Source organism: Bos javanicus, chromosome 21 (assembly GCF_032452875.1).
Source record: "Bos javanicus breed banteng chromosome 21, ARS-OSU_banteng_1.0, whole genome shotgun sequence".
Taxonomy (NCBI): Eukaryota; Metazoa; Chordata; class Mammalia; order Artiodactyla; family Bovidae; genus Bos; species Bos javanicus.
In genome coordinates this window covers 32172047-32193200 of record NC_083888.1, presented here as the reverse complement: position 1 = coordinate 32193200, position 21154 = coordinate 32172047, and the positions used below count along the sequence as shown (strand labels likewise).

The 21154-nt window shown below is 38.4% G+C and overlaps 1 protein-coding gene across 2 annotated transcripts in view; it reads right to left on the bottom strand.

The window, feature by feature from the left end:
- HMG20A (high mobility group 20A) overlaps positions 1–21154 on the bottom strand; it is a 76410-nt gene that overhangs the window by 13824 nt on the left and 41432 nt on the right. For both annotated transcript variants that reach the window (XM_061394760.1, XM_061394759.1), the window contains exons 2-6: positions 14723–14815; positions 8662–8809; positions 5889–6101; positions 2909–3041; positions 1780–1811 (exon numbers count right to left, since the gene is read on the bottom strand). In XM_061394760.1, the coding sequence (XP_061250744.1) occupies positions 1780–1811; positions 2909–3041; positions 5889–6101; positions 8662–8809; positions 14723–14811 (615 nt within the window). In that variant the 5' untranslated portion in view covers positions 14812–14815. The remainder of the gene's footprint in view (positions 1–1779; positions 1812–2908; positions 3042–5888; positions 6102–8661; positions 8810–14722; positions 14816–21154) is intronic.

Below are 21154 nucleotides of genomic sequence, written 5' to 3'. Positions count from 1 at the left end.
TAAAATGTTCGTATTTACCATGCTTCTCACTTTATAATTCATGGATGGTGATAAATCTATTTGAATTGTGAATCTAAAAGTTTTCTCTACATTTTGAAGGTAACCAATACCAAACTAGGTATGAGAACTACAACTCCACGATAAATAAGTCATTATTTTGAAGAAATGATTTCCTTGATTTAGTGAAAAACCCAGGGCATGCAAAAGAGTGCATCAGAAAATTCTTTTTGTGTAAGTTTCCATTGTTATTTCAACAAATGGGTTTTGTATAAAAACAAATGAGTATTTGTGGAATAACTCCTCCATATAAGAACATAATGCAAGATGGTATGTGGATGGGTACAGAATGGAAGCTAGACCACACATGCCTTCAAAGAGATTATAATCCAAGAGTGTTAATGACAGAAGCACTTGAGTAACTCTGGCACCTTAGCCAGACCAGCTAAGTGCATAACAGACATAAAGAGAACTGTGAGGTTTAAAGGAAGTTGGAGGAAACAGGAAAAGCTTGAAGGAGAAAAATGGAACTTGAAATAGGATTTGATGGATGACTAGAATTTAGAGGCAAAATTGAAGGATAGGAGAGGGTGATACAAAAATGAGTGAGGGAAAGAAAGTATTCTCATGAAAGGAAGAATATGAGCACAGACATGAGGCAGGAAAGGATGGGGCACTTAGAGAACAGTCAGTATTTTTTAAGTACATAAGATATATATGGACAGTTTGGGAGTCTGGAATGGACACGTACATACTGCTATATTTAAAACAGATAACCAAAAAGGAACTACTATATGGCACATGGAACTCTGCTCAGTGGGTGGCAGCCTGGAGGGGAGGGGTGTTTGGGGGGAGAATGGACACATGTATATGTAGGGCTGAGTCTCCTCCACTGTTCACCTGAAACTGTCACAACATTGTTATTCAGCTATGCCTTAATACAAAATAAAAAGCTTAACAAAAGAGACAGATATAGGAGTTAGGTTATTTGGAAAGGGAAATTGGCACTTAATTACAGAAAACCCTGGTTGCTGAGTTTGAATGTGATTTGGTAAGCAATGAGGAGTCACTGAACATTTTCATGCATGAAAATACCACACATTTTATTTTCGTACAATCATATATTAACCATAGGCTAGTCGGACACGACTGAGCGACTGAACTGAACTGAAGTATATATTTAAAGTTCTCTATGCAACACAGCCAACACACATAAACCTCAATCCTATACAGGGACACAGATCAAAATGCTATTGCTGAAACTGAACCAAATGGAGGGGAAAAGACCAGTAAACAAATATGTGCCAGGGAAGAAAGGAGGCATAGAAATCAAGATATTGTCACTTGTGCTCTGCAGATGCTGTAAGTTGAACAGTGCATTTTAACTAAATGCTGGATTTCCTAAATAACAACTTTCTGAGAGTCACAATATAGTATCTGGTGATGATAATTATGGTCAAGTTATAGCTATTAGTTGGTCCCCATTTCTATACATCACTCCAGATTCCAGCCATCTTCAGCATTTAAAGCCAGTAAAATTCTTGTACCATAAGAAAGGACTAGAGTTAGGGGCCTTAGTTCAAGAACAGACTCATGACATAAGTGTCTGCCATATGCTAAGAATCCTTAAGCTAAAAGGCAACTACCTCAATCCTAATTACAGGATAGAAAATGCTCTGCCATTCATTAAAAAACAGTCCAATAGCATTTCAAACAGCATCATCATTATATACATATATCACATGAACACACAATACACAATGGAGACAGAAAGTTAATTACCTCATGATCATGAGTGGCCTGTCGGGCTGCATCTAAAAATATGAAAGAACAAGAACATTAAGCTGAAAAACAAAACAAAATTCAAAAAAACTTAAGGAAATGACTGTGCCAAAATACAGAAACTGCTGGTATATGTGGGTTCTCAAAACATATCATATTTTCTCTAATAGCTTTATTAATCAGTCAACAAGAGTTAAAGGGAACCCCGTCTTATAGGTTATGTAATTAGATAGAAGAGAAGGAGCAGACACAGTCCTCACCTTTAAGGAGAACAGGGTGGGAGAGTGGACAGGAAACACATGCCAAAGGCTGTTTGCACAACATTACAGTTTAGCAGGCAAGATGCCCAAATGCAGAGAAGACGCAATGGCTAAGGAATGACAGGCTGTTATGAGTGGGGCTTCTGTCTTTGGCAGTGTTCCCTGAAAAAGGGGAACTTTAGCAATACTTTAACAGTGTGATGAACAATTTTACAGAAAACAAAAGATCCATGGAGACCAGGATCTTCTGTATCTTGTTTACCTTTGCATCCTTAATGCCTAGGTGAGATCCTGATATGTAATAGGAAGTGTCCAACATATTTTTTGAATACATGCAAACAAGAATGAGTGAATTAAAAAGATTAATCACTGGAAGCGGGGAGAAATGATCACATGAAAGGCTTAGAGGTGTTAGTGAAAGTGTTAGTTGCTCAGTCGTGTTCAACTCTTTGCAACCCCATGGACTGTAGCCTGCCAGGCTCCTCTGTCCATGGGATTCTCTAGGCAAGAATACTGGAGTGGGTTGCCATTCCCTTCTCCAGGGGACTTTCTCTACCCAGGGATCAAATCCAGGTCTTCTGCATTGCAGAGAAATGCCTAAAGTGGAAATAGAAGAAAAAGCACAGGCAACTAAAAGGGGCCTTGGAGTACAAGTCAAACTGTTGATCCTGGATATGGAAACCCAACTGAAATTTCTAAATGAGAGCAGTGTGATTTTAATAAATGTTGAAGATGATGCTTTAAGTGAATCTAGTATAATAGAGAAATGATAGAAACATATCTTTTATCTTTATTGCTCTAATAGTAGGCTTTATGACACTACATCATGCAAAACAAACTACAAATATATTTGATTCTGGTTCTGATACCTTGCCTATGAGATTTGCCTTTCTGACGGTCCTGGGTTTTCCTGCTGAAAACCTTGTAGGCCTCAGTCTTCTGATACTGCTCCAGTTCCTTCATGTAACGCTCCTTATCTCTGTCTGCCTCATCAAGGTAGCGCTAGGAAAGAAATGTGGAATTATTTTCAAGAACTAGATCTTACTGAGGTACAATACTAAAGAACTTTTTGAAGAAAACAAAAGATAATTAGAACATGGAAAGAAAAGTAAAAGTGGAATAAGCTTTGAGCATTTAAAAAAAAAGTCATGTGAAAAAAATATCTCAATTATAAAAGAAAAAGGCAATTTTGACTTTTTAGACTATAGCCTTTTTTAACTTACTGAAGACAAGTTCTATTGAGGTCATTCTCATAAAAAATTCACGAGAAGATTATGGTTCTTCCTCTAATCCTATAGATAGAAGTACACATGGCCACTAGAGTCCTCAACACACCACATAGGCACACTTAAATCTTCCCAGGGGAGAGGATGGAATATTACTCTGTTTCTTTATCCCCAACCCATTCTGAGGGGATGATCTCATACATCAATTCGCCTTTTAAGAGCCAGGAGAGAGGAGACACAAAGAACATAAAAAAGAATGACCTCATCCTATGGACCTAAAATGGACTACTATGAGAGAGCCTGTATCTACATGCCTTGTGCTATTAATTATTTAAACAAAGTTCATTGATCTACTAGGATCATTTTGTTTAATGCCTTGTACTTTTCATTCATCAATTAGGTTTAAGAAATAGAGTATAAAAATACTGCTTCTAAATGAACACAAACTAGAGGCAGAAATTATGTTAATAGCCTTGTCCCACACAAAAGCCAGATATAGAGGACGCCCTGGCCAAATCTGGGAAAATTTAAGTATCAAATTTACTTAGTAATAATTTATAAACCATTGGGAAAAAGAGAGATTCATATGCCTATACCAATAGTAAATAAATAATAAACAAATACATAAATGGAGAGAGGAAGAGGGCTCTTGCTTAGAATGCTAAGGGTCAACCAGCACATGTGAATTGAGTGCTAGAGTTGGAAAATCATCATTTTGCAATCATCATGGTAAAGATTAGATCAAGAAGAAGTTATTAATGACTGCTAAATCTAGGGAAAATTCTGAAATGGAACAGACTATTTGCATGTTCTTAAAATGTCTCTGCACAGACTGCTTCTTAATTATAAGGGAAAGTGAAAAACTTTACTGAGTGAGCAAAATTAACATTACCAACAAGAAATAAATGACATTGTGTGCCTGCATATGCGATACTGTGAGAAGGGCCAACACCATCTATGCAGTTTTCTGACCAAGAATGCATGACCTCAATCTAATCATGAGGAAACATCAGACAAATATAAAATGAGGAATGTTCTGTTAAGAGTAAACAAAAAAGAGGGGGAGGAAGAGAGAGAGATGGTATTCTTAAAAAAATATCAATGTCATAAAAGACAAAGAAAGGTTGTGGAAATATACTGGATTAAAGGACTCTAGAGATTTGACTGCTAAACACAGAACCTGAACCCTGGAGTGGAATCTGAACTGGAGGGGGAATGTTACAGAGGAACAATGTTAGGTCAACTGATGGAACTGGAGTACAGATGGTAAGTTAGACAGAAGTATTGTGTTCATATAAAAGTATGAGGTTGCTAACTGTGGTTAAGTGAGAGAATGTGTCTAAGGAAATTCACACTGAAATATTTAAGGGTAAGGGGCCACGATATATGTAACTTACATGAAAAAATTCAGAAAAAAATTGTGTGTGTTTGTGTGTGTGAGTGTGAAACACAGAGAGAAAGAAAGAGCACATGCCCAATCTTGCCCAGGAGAGTATGTTGTGTTAATAATACATGAATCTGAGTAAGGGTATTTGGGCATTCTTTGCTTGTACTATTCTATGCCTGTAACTTTTTGTACATTTGAAAAAATATTTTCAAATAAAAATTTAAGAACAAATACTTGCCTTAACTAGTTATCACTGTATTATCTGAAAAATTTTAAACAATGATCATATATTAATTTTGAAATAAAAAAATTAAAAAAGAGAAAAGAGTAATTACTATGTACAGCTCATGATCTCTGTCTAGCCCTTCATACATTACAGCTAAAACAATGGATGATATACACTGTTTTCTATTAGCTTGCTACCACAAACACGGAGCTTCAAGTTGCAACTCAATCTGATCTCTTTGAAATTTTTTTGAATTCAGCTAATTTCCAAGAGTGTTTTTCAATTTGGTTTAATTTGTTTGGAATCCTTTTTCAGGAGTGTAGGACATAAAAAGAATTACAGATATACTTCAGATGCTGAGGATGCTGGCAACTTTTAACCCCAAACCACTCTAACATCATTACCATCACGCTACTTTTGTGGCACTTCAGTCAGTTTGTGGCTATCTTGTCCTTAATTCTGCTCAGATCTCTCTAACAGATGGATTTGTTTCAGTTTGGCAATAGGGTTAATTTCTGTCTTGGAGGGGAGAGAATTCAAATAGTTCTTGCTTTATTTTCCATAGTAGGTTAAATTTACCAGAACTCCAGTTAAAAAAATTTATTAAAGCAGTTAAATCTTTTTCTTCAAATTCTTATGTGAACAGCAGAATTTTATCAAAATTCTCATTTAACTCAGGACTTTTCATTTAACTCAGCAGGATAAATCATGTTAATAGATTTCTTAATAATGAACTACTTTTTACATAAGTCTTTTTGAACTCAGCGTATAAAGCAAATAAAAGTAGAGCCACTTTGGTTGAGGTTGCTCACATGCCTGCAGCAGACCCTGAAAGAGTATAAAAACTACTATGCTAAATAAAAGGACTAGGAAGGACCCTGCTATTCTGGTCTCCTAGGTATCATGACAAAAGTGAAGAATCAAGAGTCCATTCTCTTTGCTTTTCTGACAAAAATTATTTTTGAGACAAAATCAAAACCAAGCAAAGGATCAGGAATAGGAACAATTACCTGTTTTTCCTCCGGAGGAAGTTTACTCCATTCATTGCCTAACATCCTTGTAATTTCTGGAAATGGGACTTCTGGTCTCTTTGCTCGAAGCTGTTCTCGACGCTCATTCATGAACCGAACATATCCTGTAAGAGGGGATTTGGGTGCATTGCTGTCTCGAAGAGGTTTCTTTCTCTTTCTTCCTTTGGACCAACCTCCTCGTTTACTTCTTTGCTGCAAAACAAGTCAAAATTAAAAAAACCCAAATCAAATTACAACAAAAATTTTCCTAATAACGCAACAATGAACACTGACAAACAAAACAGGATTAAGTGCATTTTCCCACCATTAAGGCCCTGCATAGTCAAAGCTGTCCAAATCTGTTATAGAACAAAAGACTGCAATGCAGTCTGCAGGAAGGGACTCCAGATGGTTCACCTGCAGACCTTTTTATGTACCACGCTACACACTGTTTCACTAAGGGGCCATTTTAGCGCTAATCCCAACAGATAAGAATAAGGAGTACCGGGGCTTTCCTGGTGACCCAGTAGTTAAGAATTCGCCTTGCAACGCGGGGGACACCAGTTGGATCTCCGGTCTGGGAGGAGGAGCCCATGCGCCACAGCTACTGAGCCTGTGTTCTGGAACTTGTGAGCTGCAACTACTGAGACCATGTGCTGCAACTACTTAAGCCTGCGTGCCCCGAGCCTGTGCTTGCAACAAGAGATGCCGCTGCAATGAAAAGCCCATGAGCTGCAACTAGAGAGTAGGCCCTGCTCTCTGGCAACCAGAGAAAAGCCTGAGCATAGCAGTGAAGAAGCAGCACAGCCAAAAAAAAAAAGTGAATATTAAAAAAACAAAACAAAAGGGTAAGGTACCCCTACCATAATCACATAAATAAGCTCTGGCCGTCATATGCACTTAACAAAGCCTGACTCCTGCCAGGGGAATATTCTAGACGAGAAAGGCAGCACATACATAGCACTGTGCCAGGGCAGCCGACACTGCTACAGTAGAAACAAGATGCTGTCACATGCACTTGTGACAACAAAAGAAGAGACAAGCTGTAGCACTGGGATCAAAATCATTATGAGGGTCTTTCTCACTGATATCATTCAAAAATCAGTTTATTTCCCACAGCAGGTAGCACTATAGAATTTAATATATAAGACTTAGAAAAATTTAGTAACTATAATATATCCAGAATGAAGACAAGTTCTTTGGCTTGATTTATTTCTTAAGATGTTTATTTTATAAATCAGAGGTTTTATATGTTATTAAATCAAAAGATGAAATAACTGCTCCCCACTGCCCCCCCCACCCCCGCAAAGTATAAAGGACTGAAGTACCACTAATGTTTACCAAATTTTTTTTCTTTGTTCTTTTAAACAAGATAAAAGGTACTTTTGCTTCATAATTTTACAAATACATATAGCCTATCAGTTAATAAAGGTTTATGGATACAAGCATTTTTATTTCAGAGAAGGGAAAGATAGTTAGAATGAGATGAAAATATCCTAATATCAATTACCATACCATAACTCCTTCAAATATATATACAATGGTACAATAATTCAGCACTGGGCAAATGGTATATTTGGTAACAGTTTTTGTTTTGTAACCCGAGTAACATTTAACATTAAAGCTACTAAGGATTTAAGATGTTTAAGAAGCTTTAAGCACTCATTATGAGGCTTCTCAGGTGGTGCAGTGGTAAAGAATCTGCCTGCCAACCTGTAGGAGATACAAGAGACCCAGGTTTGATTCATGGGTCAGGAAAATTCCTTGGCATAGGAAATGACGACCCACTCCAGTATTCTTGCTTGAAAAATCCCATGGACAGAGGAGTCGGGGGCACTGCAGTCCACGGGGCTGCAAAGAGTTGGACATGACTGAGTGACTGAGTACACAATACACACAAGCATTCATCATAATTTTTAAGAATGCCAATGTAGAAAGAATCAACTTTTTCAAAATGAGAATAAAGACAAAAATCAATGGTGGTACTCTTCTTTGGCTTAAAAAAAAAGTACCTTAAAACACAGACAATGTAATCAGTCATTTGTGAGGAACACTGGAAGTCCAACAAGGGCATTAATGCCCTTGTGTGAATTAGAAAAAGATGCCTTCTATGGGCGGAGAAGGCAATGGCAACCCACTCCAGTACTCTTGCCTGGAAAATCCCATGGGTGGAGGAGCCTGGTAGGCTGCAGACCATGGGGTCGCTAGGAGTCGGACATGACTGAGCGACTTCACTTTCACTTTTCACTTTCATGCACTGGAGAAGGAAATGGCAACCCACACCAGTGTTCTTGCCTGGAGAATCCCAGGGATGGGGGAGCCTGGTGGGCTGCCGTGTATGGGGTCGCACAGAGTCGGACACGACTGAAGCGACTTAGCAGCAGCAGCAGCCTTCTATGGGAGAGAGAATGACCTGGCAAGTCTTGTGGACCCTTTGGGCACATATGCTGCAGGTGAGCAGTACGTGGTCTTGAGTAAGGGCATGTAGACTCCTCATTAATTACTTATTTAATTTAATCATTCAACTCATTCCGTAAGCATTTGAGCATCTAATCTGATGCAGGTATAAATTTTCTTGGCAGGGGATAAAGAAGAGTCTACTTGTCTTTATATCATTAAAAACATTAATACGGTTCTATGTAAAAAAAGAAATATAAAACAGAATATTCTGCAGAATGGAAGGCCAGAGGATGAACACTTCAATCAACTCCCTTGCTGACTGCTTCTTTAGAAGCCTCAGAGACCAGTAACAAGAGGAGATGCTTCAGCTCACCTCATCTTCATGCCTCTGTTCATTGCCTTCTGCTGTATTTGAAGATTCATTCTGAAGCAGCTGACCTTGGGAGAGATCCTCTACAAATTCTGGATTATTGGTGGATGACGTGGCTCCACTACTATATGGAGCCTCTGGGTGGGTTAACCTGCAGAATGATCGGCAGAGTGGAGAAGTTTAGTATCAGCAGCATCGAAAGCTCCTACTTATCAAGGTTCAAGACACATTTCACTGCCAGCAAAATCACATGCCAGCCCTTGAATTAATTCCCCACCTCATTCTGTATAAATGTAAATAAACCATATCTCCATAGCAATTATAGAATACTTTTAAAAAGGTTTCAATGCTTGATTGGACTAGCTCAGTTCCGAGAAGAAGTCTCCTACTAAAAACAACTATAATCTTTCTCCTGCAAATTACCTCTCTCCTCAATGTAGACTTTACATTTTAGCTCTGAGCATGCAGCTGACTTTTATGTACTACTTTTCATGTACCTCCAATGTGATAAATGGAAAATAGTATTAATGGAAAAGAATAGGAATGGGAGTTGTAGAGGCAGTTTGCCCCCCTATCACAAAACAGCGAGTTCATTAAAGGCACAAGAAATTTCTCTTACAGTACATTCCATAGGCTATTCCTTCTGTAGGATTATAGTGTTTGTTGACAATGAGATCATCTAAGAACAGTATTATCAAGTTCAGAAATTCAGCTATAAACATTAATAAGTTAGAGATACACACTTTCTGTTCCTACCATTCTGTTTCAGATGAGTCATCAAATCTCATCTTTCTGAAAAGTGGATACAAGGTACAGATGATGGTTGGATCTCAGATAGAGTTACACCCTAACTAAACATTTAGATAAAGGAATGGAAATAAAGGTAACATCATATGCTAGGGAGTTTGGGGTTTGTGGCAGGTAGCGGGGAAGGTGGAGGAAGATGTATAAGAGAGCAAAATTCAGTCATTATTCTGGAAGAATGTACACTTTATAGAGTTATAGAAAATACTAACAAGTAGTGAAACAGAGGTCTATAAAATATGCCACAAAGGTACAGTAGAAGGGATGAGGACTTTTACATATATGGAGAGAATGTTTAAGAAAAATTTTACAGAGGAGGACTTAAAAGGTGAATAGGCATTCATTAGGTAAACAACGGATTGTAAACACGTAAATATTGACTATCACCCATCAGGCTCCTCTGTCCATGGAATCCTCCAGGCAAGAATGCTGGAAGGGGTAGCCATTTCCTTCTCCAGGGGCTCTTCCTGACCCAGGGATCTAATTTGGGTCCCTGCATTGCAGGCAAATGCTTTACCATCTGAGTTGCCAGAGAAGCCCTAGGTAAACAATATTATCACAGGTAGAAAGAACAGGGTATAATAGGAGAAAGGAGAACTTTTCAGGAGGCTACTGCAAAAAACTGAGTGAGAGACCGGGGCAAGCGGAAGAACAGGGAAGAGAAAGCTAAGGGATAATTAAGAGGCAAAATGATAGAATGTATATAAATAGTGAGGGAAAAAGAAGAGTCAAAGGTAATTCTGAGGTTTCTAGATTGGGTGATAATGTACTATTAACCAAGGTAACAACTGGAGAGTGTGTGTGTACACATGTGTGTAAGATACATTAAGATGGATGAGTTAAGACAGATGAGAAAATGATAAGTTTGAAACATAATTCCTGGCATAATTAAGTGGAGCTGTCCTATAGACAACTGGACACATGTTCTGAGAGAACAGAAGTGAAGAAAAAGGCAGGAGACGTTTCAGGAGGCATCAGTTCATGGAAATACTGGGAAGTGTTAGGTATTTCTCCAGAAAGACAGTGAGAAGAAAAGCCACGATAGAACTCTGTTGGAACAATATTTTAAGATCAAGTGTTACACGAGCTGAGAAAGACTAAGGAAGGTATGAAGAGATCTAAGAAATAAGAGAGAAAACTGTTACAGAGGTCAAAGTGAGAAGACTTTTGAGAAGGGGTTTTACACAAGCAAAGTTGCAGATGTCACATAAGATAGGCTAAAAAGTATCAGCTAAATTTGAAGATCTGAAGGAGTTCAACTGTACACCCTGTACTTGAAGGGAGTACAGTTTTAGTGGAGTTATGGGAATAAAAACCAGATTACAGTGGGCTGAGAAATGAATGAAAGCAGATGCAGACTGTCCTGGAAAGGAAAGAAATTTTATTTTTCCTGATCCTTTCCAGAAAAAATAGAAGATTTAAACTAGGAGGTTCCTACATTTTTGAGGTTCTCTGAAAAATGGTAAATAAGAGAAGTTATTAACTCAATGCTAATCATGTTCTCTGAAAAAGAGTTGCTATCAGAGATTCAGTTTGATCTTGGCAGGTTTGTCTTCCAAATATTTCAATCATTTTGGATATCATATGATGTCTTTTTCTTTCACTGTCATTCTTCATTTTAACTGTGCCATCAGATTTTAAGTTACTAACTCTTGCAATTCTTATTTTAATAAAATATGAAAACTAGGTTTGGGAACAAGTACCCATGCCCTGAGTGCCTTGACTGAAATGAACAGGAATCAGAGGGAGTAGTCAAAAGTGTCAAATGCTTAGAGATGACAAATTGAATGTAGACTGGAAAAAAAAAAAAGGCTCTTTAGTTCCAATGAATGAACTGTCCAAGCTCTTAGCTAAAGCCAACAACCCTTCCATTTGTGCCCTGGATCGAACACCCACTGGCCTACTCAAAACCAGGTTTTCAGCAATTCTGCCCTCTCTGGCATCACCAATTATTTCCTCTGTACTAGATCAGCCTAATCAGCAAACAAATATGGTATTATTAGTCTCATCTGGAAAAAAACACAAAACTTTCTTGATTTCACTTCATTTTTCTCCCTTCCTTTATGGAATTGTTTATACAGAAGCCCCCAACCCAGGGGTGATACGTTCCAAGATCCCCAGTGGATGAGCAGATAGTTCTGAATCCTGTTTTCTGTTCATGTTCTCCACCCAGATTCAATGCCTTTCTTAACTAAGCACTTATCACACACTGTGGCCACAGCTCTTGCAGTTTGACACTTGATTTGCAAAAATGGCACAAATTTCTTTTTCCTTCTTCACAATTTCACAGAAGATTCATTCTTAACAAAGATCTCAGTAACCTCAGCATATTATTATTATTTTTTCTTTCCTTATTAAGTCAAGAACTCTCACCTTTTCACTTAAAGAAAGCACATTATGGCTTCTCTTTGGCATATCTGAATTGACAGCACCATTACTTTTGCTCTTTGCAGCAATTATTAAGTAAAATAAATGTTACTTGAACACAAGCACTGAGATACTGTGACAGTCAATCTGATAACAGAGGCAACCACCAAGTGACTAACAGGTGGGATACACGGGACAAAGTGATGATTCATGTCCCAGGCAGGACACAGGTGGGACAGTGTGAGATTTTATCATACTATTCAGAATAGTGGGCGCTTTAAAACTTATGAACTGTTTATTTCTAAAATTTTCCATTTAGTATTTTCCAACTGTGGCTGATCATGGTAGGTAACAGAACCCATGGAAAGTGAAACCATGGATGAGGGGCACTTACTGACTTTTAGTTGTTTGTATTGGGAAGAACTGTTTATAGTTATTGACTTTGTCTTCCTTCATTCTATCTTAAACCCAACCCAAAGGAGAAAAATGTTTACAACTCTTGTCAAGATCACCAATGACCTCCATGCTAAATCCAATGTCATTTCTCAGACCTCATCTTACCTGATCTTCCAGAAGTATTTGACATAGTTCATCTCTTCCTTTCCCTTGAAGTACATTTTTTTACCTGCTTCCCAGGACTCTGCACATTCCTGGTTTTTCTGATACCTTTTTAGGTACCCCCTTGAGTCTTCTTTGCTGACTCTTCCTCTTCTCCCTGACTTGTAAATGCTGGAATCTCCCCAAGTTCAAGTGTCAGGTCTCCTCTCTTTTCTCCCTACACAGTGCTCATTCGTCTGATGATCTCAACCAGTTTCATGGCCTTAAGTGTCAGCTGTAATATGCTGATCAACTCCAAAGTTTCTTTTTTCAACCTAGATAGCCTGGAACTTTAGAGCTCTGTGTCAAGCTGCCTATCGGACATCTCTGCTGGGATATCTAATAAGCATCTCAATTTTAAAATCTCCAAAACCGATCTAACATTCCCTCCTCCACTTGCTCAGTGTGTGCCATCTAATGTAACGGCAATTCTGTCCCCTCAGGTTGCTTAAGCCAAAATTTTGGAGCTTGTCTTTGACTGCTTTTTTCTCCTTTCTCACATCTCATCTGGTCTTTCAGGTTTGGTTTATCTTCAAAATATATCTAGAATTCTACACTTTTCACCACTCCCCATTCCTATAACCCTTGAAACCCACTCTAATGAGGTTTTTTCCCTACTACTCTGCCAAAAATACTGTTGTCACTAGTGAAGTCCTTTGAGTCATCTCTCGAGTTATTTTAGAACCCAGAGTGGTCTCCTGCTTCAGTCCCTGCTCCCTTCAACTCTTTTCTCTATATATCAGCCACAGGGATACTATTTAAAAATGTCAGATCACATCATTTTGTGCAAAACCTCCTCACACTTTCACACCTCACTCAGAGGGACAGTTAAAGTGATTACTCTGACCCACAGGCTCCTACAGGATCTAGTCCCTTGCTACTCAAAGTGCTGGCCTCACACCAGTGGCACTGGTATCATCTGGGAACTTAATAGGATGTAGAATCTCTGGTCTTAACTCAGACTTTCTGACTCAGCATTTGTATTTTAATAAGATGTCTAGGCAATTCATAAGTGCATTAAAGTTTGAGAAACATGCTGATGAAGCCTATTACCCCTCCCCCTGGTATACTCTGCTCCAGTCATACTGGCCTCTTGGCTATTTCTGAAAGGAAGAAACACTCCTACCTCAAGGCTTTCCCACTCACTACTTCCCTCTGCCTGGAATACTCTTTGCCCATAATGCAGGTAGTTACTTTACTTTCTTGAGGTTTTTATTCAAGTCACTTGTAAAGCCTTTCTGGGCCATCTTATCTAGAACGGCACCCCGAGCCCTTCCTGTTCCCCTTCCCGACTTTATTTTTTAATCCATAGTTCTTATCAATGTATTATGCAGCTCACTTCTTTATACTTTCTATTGTCTGACTTCCCCAGTAGAACAGGGGTTAGAATTTTTGTAATTTTTGTATGTTTTGGTTATTCTGCTTAATATTTAGCACCTAGAATGGTGCCTTGCACACTCAGCTGACACTCAGAACATTTTTACTGTACAAACTGGATTCAGCAAGTAGGCAGCTTTTAGCAAAGTCTTGGAGAACAGTTTCATCTGAATAGAGTCAGATGGCAGATATTAATGAGTAAAGAATGTCAGGGAAGGAAACAGAATTATAAAGAGTAGTCTATTTTTAAAGAACTCTAAAGGATATTAAAATAATTCATCTTAGGGATTAGCTAGCACTTCAATCTATTAGTGAATACATTTCTTCCTTGGCAAATAATGTCTAAATAGAAAAGATAAACATTCAAGCGGAACAGAGATTGTCAATGGAAGAGGGACTATTGCTATTAGCCCTTTTCTATATTTCTTCATATATGTGCCCAAAAATACCAAAGAAAGGAGTTGGGGTGTTGGGGGTGGTGTGTGCTGGGAGGAAGAGAAGTAAGCTAGAGCTCCTAGGCATCCTGAATAAAGAACCATAACTAAAAATCTGATCTTAAAAAAATCTGATGTTTGGGGAAAAAATTATTTTAATATTTGTGGCAATTCAGACAGAAAATGAATTTGCTTTTCGCAGCTAGCCCTGTGGCAGGTATTTCCTTAATGGTGATCATGCAGCTAGGAGTCCTGTTTCCTAGATCCCACAGTACTGCTGTTCCAGTTCACAGGAACGAGCATTGCAAATGATGGCTGAATGCAGATATTAAAGCAGTTTACAACAGCTCCCATTCTCTTGGCAAAGCATAACAAATGTACCTTCTATTTTTATGATATAAGACGACCTCTTTAGCACCTTATACGTTATCAGAATCTGTTTTGAAGCCTAAGCAGAGGCCCAGTGTCCCAAAGCAGCTGCTTACCCAGTTGAAGCCAGATCATTACTCTCCTTGGAGCCATCTTCATCTGCAAAAAGGGGAGGCAGAGTGGAACTAGTCATCAAGGTTTCCATCTCTCTGGAAGGAAGAGAAAAAAAAAAAAAAATAATGGCTTAATTATTTCCAGTTCAAGTTGCACATATTTAAGAGCCAGCCTTCCTTAACCTTTATCACATCAGCAGCAGAAGAGAAACTGACCTAAATATTTTCTTGACTTGGACACATCAATTTAAACTTTATGGTTAATGGGCTTTTAACCCTGATCTTACCAACTGACCAGGGTAAAATCAGATTTTAAAAATCAGGACACAGTTTGGAAAATTCCTTTTTGTTCATTCAGAATATCTTCAAAACTATTCTGTATTTTCTGTAAAAATCATTAAGCAGAGTAAACTCAGAAGCACTGCAACCCTGAGCAAGCTATTCAACCTCTTTGAGATACAATTTCACCATCTTAGACACAGACCAAATTGCTGACTTAACCCACAGGGTTATTGTGAAGGATTAAACTGAAAGTGCTTCATAAATAGAGAAAGGCTAAGATGGTAAGTGCTTTGAGTATTATTAAACAAAGAAAGGTATTGTTATTACAACATTATGAGTTCTCAGTCCCAGATGAATCATCCTTAGATTAAATGGTGACAAACTGAGCCTTCCAAAAGGAAATAATGCAAAGGAAGTGGAGGATGGAAGGCATACTGATGTGGTTCAAAATCAAAAAACCACACTTCCAGGTCAGAAATATGCTCCACATCACCGTGATGACCAGCAGTGGAAATGGCACGCACCTGGACACAGGAAATAACTAAGCTTAACTGAAGAGAGCAAATAAATCACAAGAATTTGAGGTTATCGGACTGAAAGGATAAAAGGACAAAGAGAGTAATTTCATTTAGCATATCGCTATACAGAAAGATTTTTCCCTTTCAAGGCTTAACACCAAGGGCTTCACTCCACAGAGCTAAAAGCAGAAGCCTCCCATTCACCGTGAAAGTGATATTCAAACAAAACATTCAACAGTGAACCCAAACATCAGACACTTAAGTGGAACTGCAAACTACTCAAGAAAAAAAAGTGCCTTCATCAACTGGGAGAAGGAGAAGCCGGTTCTGAGCACTCACTCGGGAGCCCCCTCGGCAGTTCTGTCAGGTGCTGCTGCTAAGGAGACCTAGTGGGACAGCAACTGTAAGGAAAGCTCAGAGCCCAAGCAGAGCGAGGATCCAGCCCACCAAGGTGGCAACATGAAGAAAATGCTCATGACACCGATGCCATATTCTGAAGCTCAATATCATAATTTACTTCCAAAATGATAACACTGATGATTTATTTCTTATTCTTACTTATTTTCTTGTTTTCATTTCTTTGTTACTTAGCAGACCAAATTCCATAAATAGCTTAATGTGAAAAAATGCATCTCTGTATATTCACCACTCATTATAGTGTGGGTAGAGCATGGAAGGCAAAGAGGAACTTCCCACTCAACCACAGAGTAAGGAGTTTGTTCCATGTGCAGGGATCTTGCTAACGCGTTTCAATTCCTTCAAGAGAAGGGGGCTTACAAGGGGCTCTAACAAATAGTGCACAGTTCCATTCATTCTAGGATAATCTTGACACAAGTGCGCTTATGTTTTAATTCACATTATGCACAGACTAGATGAGAATCCAGGCTTTAAGGGCTGTTAACATCACCTTATACCAATATTCATTTTACCAAGAGAAAATTAATCAATTAGATGCCATACAGCCTAATTATAAACCACAAACAAACATTCAAATAACCAGGCATATATCCACAAACCTCAAAAGAACTCATTTAACTGGCTTCTTTCTAAAAGTCTCCTTAGAAGTAAAGGACTTCTCAAGAGCCTCAAGATTTAGCATTTGAAGCTCTTGACATCCCATCTAAACCTAAGAAGATATATTATCTGGTGGGGGACAAATGAAGTGTCTTTTTTTTTTTATGTGGATCATTTTTGAAGTCATTATTTTTTTGTTACACTACTGTTTCTGTTCTATGTTTTGGTTTGGTTTTTTAGTCATGAGGCATTTGGGATCCTAGCCTGACCAGGGGTCAAATCCACATCTCCTGCATTGTCTTAATCACCGGACTGCCAGGGAAGTCCCTGAGATGTCTTCTCATTCACTATGCCAACGTGATCCTCTTAGAATGTTTCCCAGATATCTTCAGTCATTTTTGAAATATGGGGAGGCAGCTGGACAACATAACCTTAACAACACATAAACAGACCATATAAACAAAGGAAGTTCAGAGAACACACATTTCTTGTTGTTGTTGCCTTTTTCCTCCCTCTTAAGTGTGTTTTACTCAACCCATATGGTTTCAGATATAGTTTTTCTAGTGTTACTGAACAGTCAGGTCCCTAAGAAATGAGTGAGTAATAAAGTGGGTGGAAGGTTAAGGGGCCAAAATCAACAAAAGAAGGAAATGAGGAAAAAGTCCAGTGAAACTCAAAGGCCTCTAAACTAGTCCAGTAAGTTGGAAAATAAAATGATTCCCGAGAATTGGCTGAGATCCTGTAAGAATATGCTTTCATATGGTCCATGAGGGGGTGATTCAAACTGAATCACAGTTACCAAGCCATTGATGGCCAAAAGCCCTTCAGTGTAGCATCTGTGCCTGATAATGTCCCAGTACAGGGGTTGTACTGAACTCGGAAATTCTATGCAAAGCACTTAAGCTGTGTAATGAATACTGCTCTGGAAGGGGAAAGAAGAGAAATACGCACAAAGGCAAGGCAATATACAAGTTTGGTTTTCCACTTCATTTTACAGAAACAAGTATATCATGCAGATGTTTTCTTGCAGAAGGGATTCATCCACAGAAGGATTCCACCTGGAGGCTTCAAAAATATATTACCTTGGGGCTGACACTTTGACTGTGGCTTTGGAAATGAAAAAATCCCTTCTAGTACTAATACTAATACTCACTGGAAAAAACAAAAAGCCTGATGTATAAAACAGAGTGCCAATTTAAGATATTTTAATAGCAATCACAAAAATTTTAACACAAATTACATTAAGCCACTAATCATACTCAGAACATGTCTTTGGTCAATATAGGGCCAGAATAAAGGAACTCAGGTACAGCTTAAGAAATGTTCTTCAACTAAGCTTTTTCTACTAATAGTAGCCTTTCCCAACAAAAGAATGATCTCACCAATGAGACTACATTATTCTGAATATGCTGGACAATGCTGGAAGGATAATTTGTACTTGTGTTTTCTGGAGTTGGCTCTTTGCAAGTGCTCTTTCCCTACTTCGCATACGTTAATCCCACTTCATCAAGCCCTCTCATGGAGACACATCATAGTCCTTCCCTACCACACCGGCCCCAACTGTACACACATCAGAGTTGAGAGGTGGGATTCTGCCCTCATTTCCCCATACTACAACCCTTATGTAAAATGTCCAGTTCCTTTAAAAGTCATGTTACTTGGCTATACTAGTCTCTGATCATTACCTCCTGTCATTGCAGTTCTACAATGTGCATGAGCGTGCATGCTTAATTGGGTCTGACTCTTGTGATGTCATGGACTGTAGCCCACCAGGCTCCTCTGTCCATGGAATTCTCCAGGCAATAATACTGGAGTGGGTAGCCATTCCCTTCTCCAGAGGATCTTCCTAATCCAGGGATGGCAGGTGGATTTTTTTGCCACTTCGCCACCTGGGAAGCCCCATTCTACTACAACTGACCTTTAACCTCACAAACCTCTATTTGTTGACTCTTAATTTTCCCTACTCTGTGTAGCTTAGATTCTATAGCTTCACTTCAATTTTTTTTTTTTTTTGCCAACACTCAATTTCTTTGCCATGTTATTCTTCTATACCCTAGATGTAGATCAACTCTGAATTTTACCAGAGAGATCACACCAGGCTATCCTAAAGGAAATCAAACCTGAATATTCATTGGAAGGAATATTCCTTCCAATATTCCTTCTGAAGGAAGGAATGCTGAAGCTTTGGCTGCCTGATGTGAAGAGCTGACTCACTAGAAAAGACCCTGGAAAGACTGGAAAAGATGCTGGGAAAGACTGAAGGCAAAAGGAGAAGGGGGTGGCAGAGGATGAGATGGTTAGACAGTATTATCAACTCAATGGACATGAATTTGAGCAAACTCTGGTAGTAGTGGAGGGCAGAGGAGCCTGGCATGCTACAGTCCATGCGGTCACAAAGAGTCAGACATGACTTAGCAACTGAAAAACAGCAACATTCAAACAACATACATTACATCCTTGTAACTTATTTATTTTATACCTAGTAGTTTGTATCTCTTAGTCCCCTCAGCCTATTTTAGCCCTTCCTCCTATTTTAGCCCTTCCCACCCATTCCTCTCCTCTACTAAAACTAGTTTATCAGTAGCTGTCAGTCTATTTCTGTTTTGTTATATTCACTTATTTAAAAAATTCCTCATATAAGTGAAAACATACAGTGTTTGTCTTTCTCTGTTTTATTTTATTAAGCATAACATCCTCCAGGTCCATCCATATTGTTGCAAATGGCAATTGTATTTTTAAAAGACTGAGTAATATTCGTTTGTATACATACCATATCTTCTTTATCCATTCATTTTTTGATGAACATTTAGGATGCTTCCATATCCTGGCTATTATAAATAATGCTGCTATGAATGTTGGGGTGCATGTATCTTTTCAAATAGTGTTTTTGTTTTCTTTAAATAAATACCCAGAAGTGGAACTGCTGGGTTGTATGGTAGTTCTATTTTTAGTTTTTGAGAAACCTGTATTACTGTTTTCTATAGTGACTATACCAATTTACATTCCTACCAATGGTGGGCTAGGGTTCTCTCTTCTCCACATCCTGTCAACATATTATTTCTTGCCTTTCTGACAAATGTGAGATGATATCTCATTGTAGTTTTGATTTGCAGTACCCTGATGACTAGTGATGTTGAGCATCTTTTCAATGTGCCTGTTGGCCATCTGTATGTCTTCTCTGGAAAAATGCTTATTTAGGTCCTCTGTTCATTTTTAAATTTTTTTTTTTTTTTTTTATTGAGTTGTATGAGTTCTTTATATATTTTGGATATCAACCCCTTATCAAACATATCATCTGCAGATATCTTCTTCCATTTATTCAGTAGGTTGCCTTCTGTTTTGTTGATGGTTTTCTTTCCTGTGCAAAAGCTTTTAAGCTTGATTAGGTTTCACTTGTTGATTTTTTGTTTCCCACTTTTGTTTCCCTTGCATGAGGAGACAGATTCAAAAAAACATCACTAAGACCAATGTCAAAGAGTCCACTGCCTATGTTTTCTTCTAGGAGTTTTATAGTTTCAGGTCTTATATTTAGGTCTTTAATCCATTTGAGTTTATTTTTGTACACATTGTGAAAGAATGTTCTAATTTCATTCTTTTACATGTAGCTGTCCAGTTTACTGAGGAGCCTGTCTTTCCCCCATTATATATTCTTGCCTCCCTTGTCACAGACTAATTGTCCATATGTGTGTGGGTTTATCTGTGGGCTATTTTGTTCCATTGATCTGTGTGTCTGTTTCTGTGCCAGTACCATATTGCTTTGATTACTGAAGTTTTGTAGTATAGTCTGAAGTCAAACAGCATGATCCTCCAGCTTTGTTCTTTTTTCTCAAGACTGCTTTGGCTGTTCAGGGTCTTTTGTGGTTCAATATAAATTTTAGAATTATTTATTCTAGTTCTGTTACAAATGTCATCAGTATTTTAATAGGAATTACATTAAATCTGTAGACTGTTTTGGGTAGTATGGTCATTTTAACAATCCCTGGTGGCTCAGTGGGTACAGAGTTTTGCCCGTAATGCAGGAGATCCAGGTTCAATCCCTGGGAGGGGGAAGATCCCCTGGAGAATGGCAACCCACTCCAGTGTTCTTGCCTGGAGAACCCCAGGGACGGGGTTTGTATCCTTGTGGGCTGCCATCTATGGGGTCGCACAGAGTCAGACATGACTGAAGCGACTTAGCAACAGCAGCAGCAGTTTCCTTTATAAACATTTTACAGTTTTAGGAATATAAGTCTTTCACTTCCTTGATTAAATTTATTTCTAGATATTTTATTCTTTTTGATGTCATTATAAATAGCAATTCTTTTTGACTTCTCTTTCTGAAGTTTATGACTGTTAGTTGCTCAGTCATGTCTGACTCTGCAACCCCATGGGCTGTAGCCTGCCAGGCTCCTCTGTCCATAGAATTTTCCAGGCAACAATACTGGAGTGGGTTGCCATTCACTTAGCCAGAGGATCTTCCTGATCTAGGGATTGAACCTGGGTCTCCCACATTGCAGGCAGCTTCTTTACTGTCTGAACCACCAGTGTAGAGAAACACAATAGATTTCAGTATATTAATACTGTATCCTGCACTTAACTGAATTCACTTATTAGTTCTAATAGGTTTTTTTTTTTTTTTTGG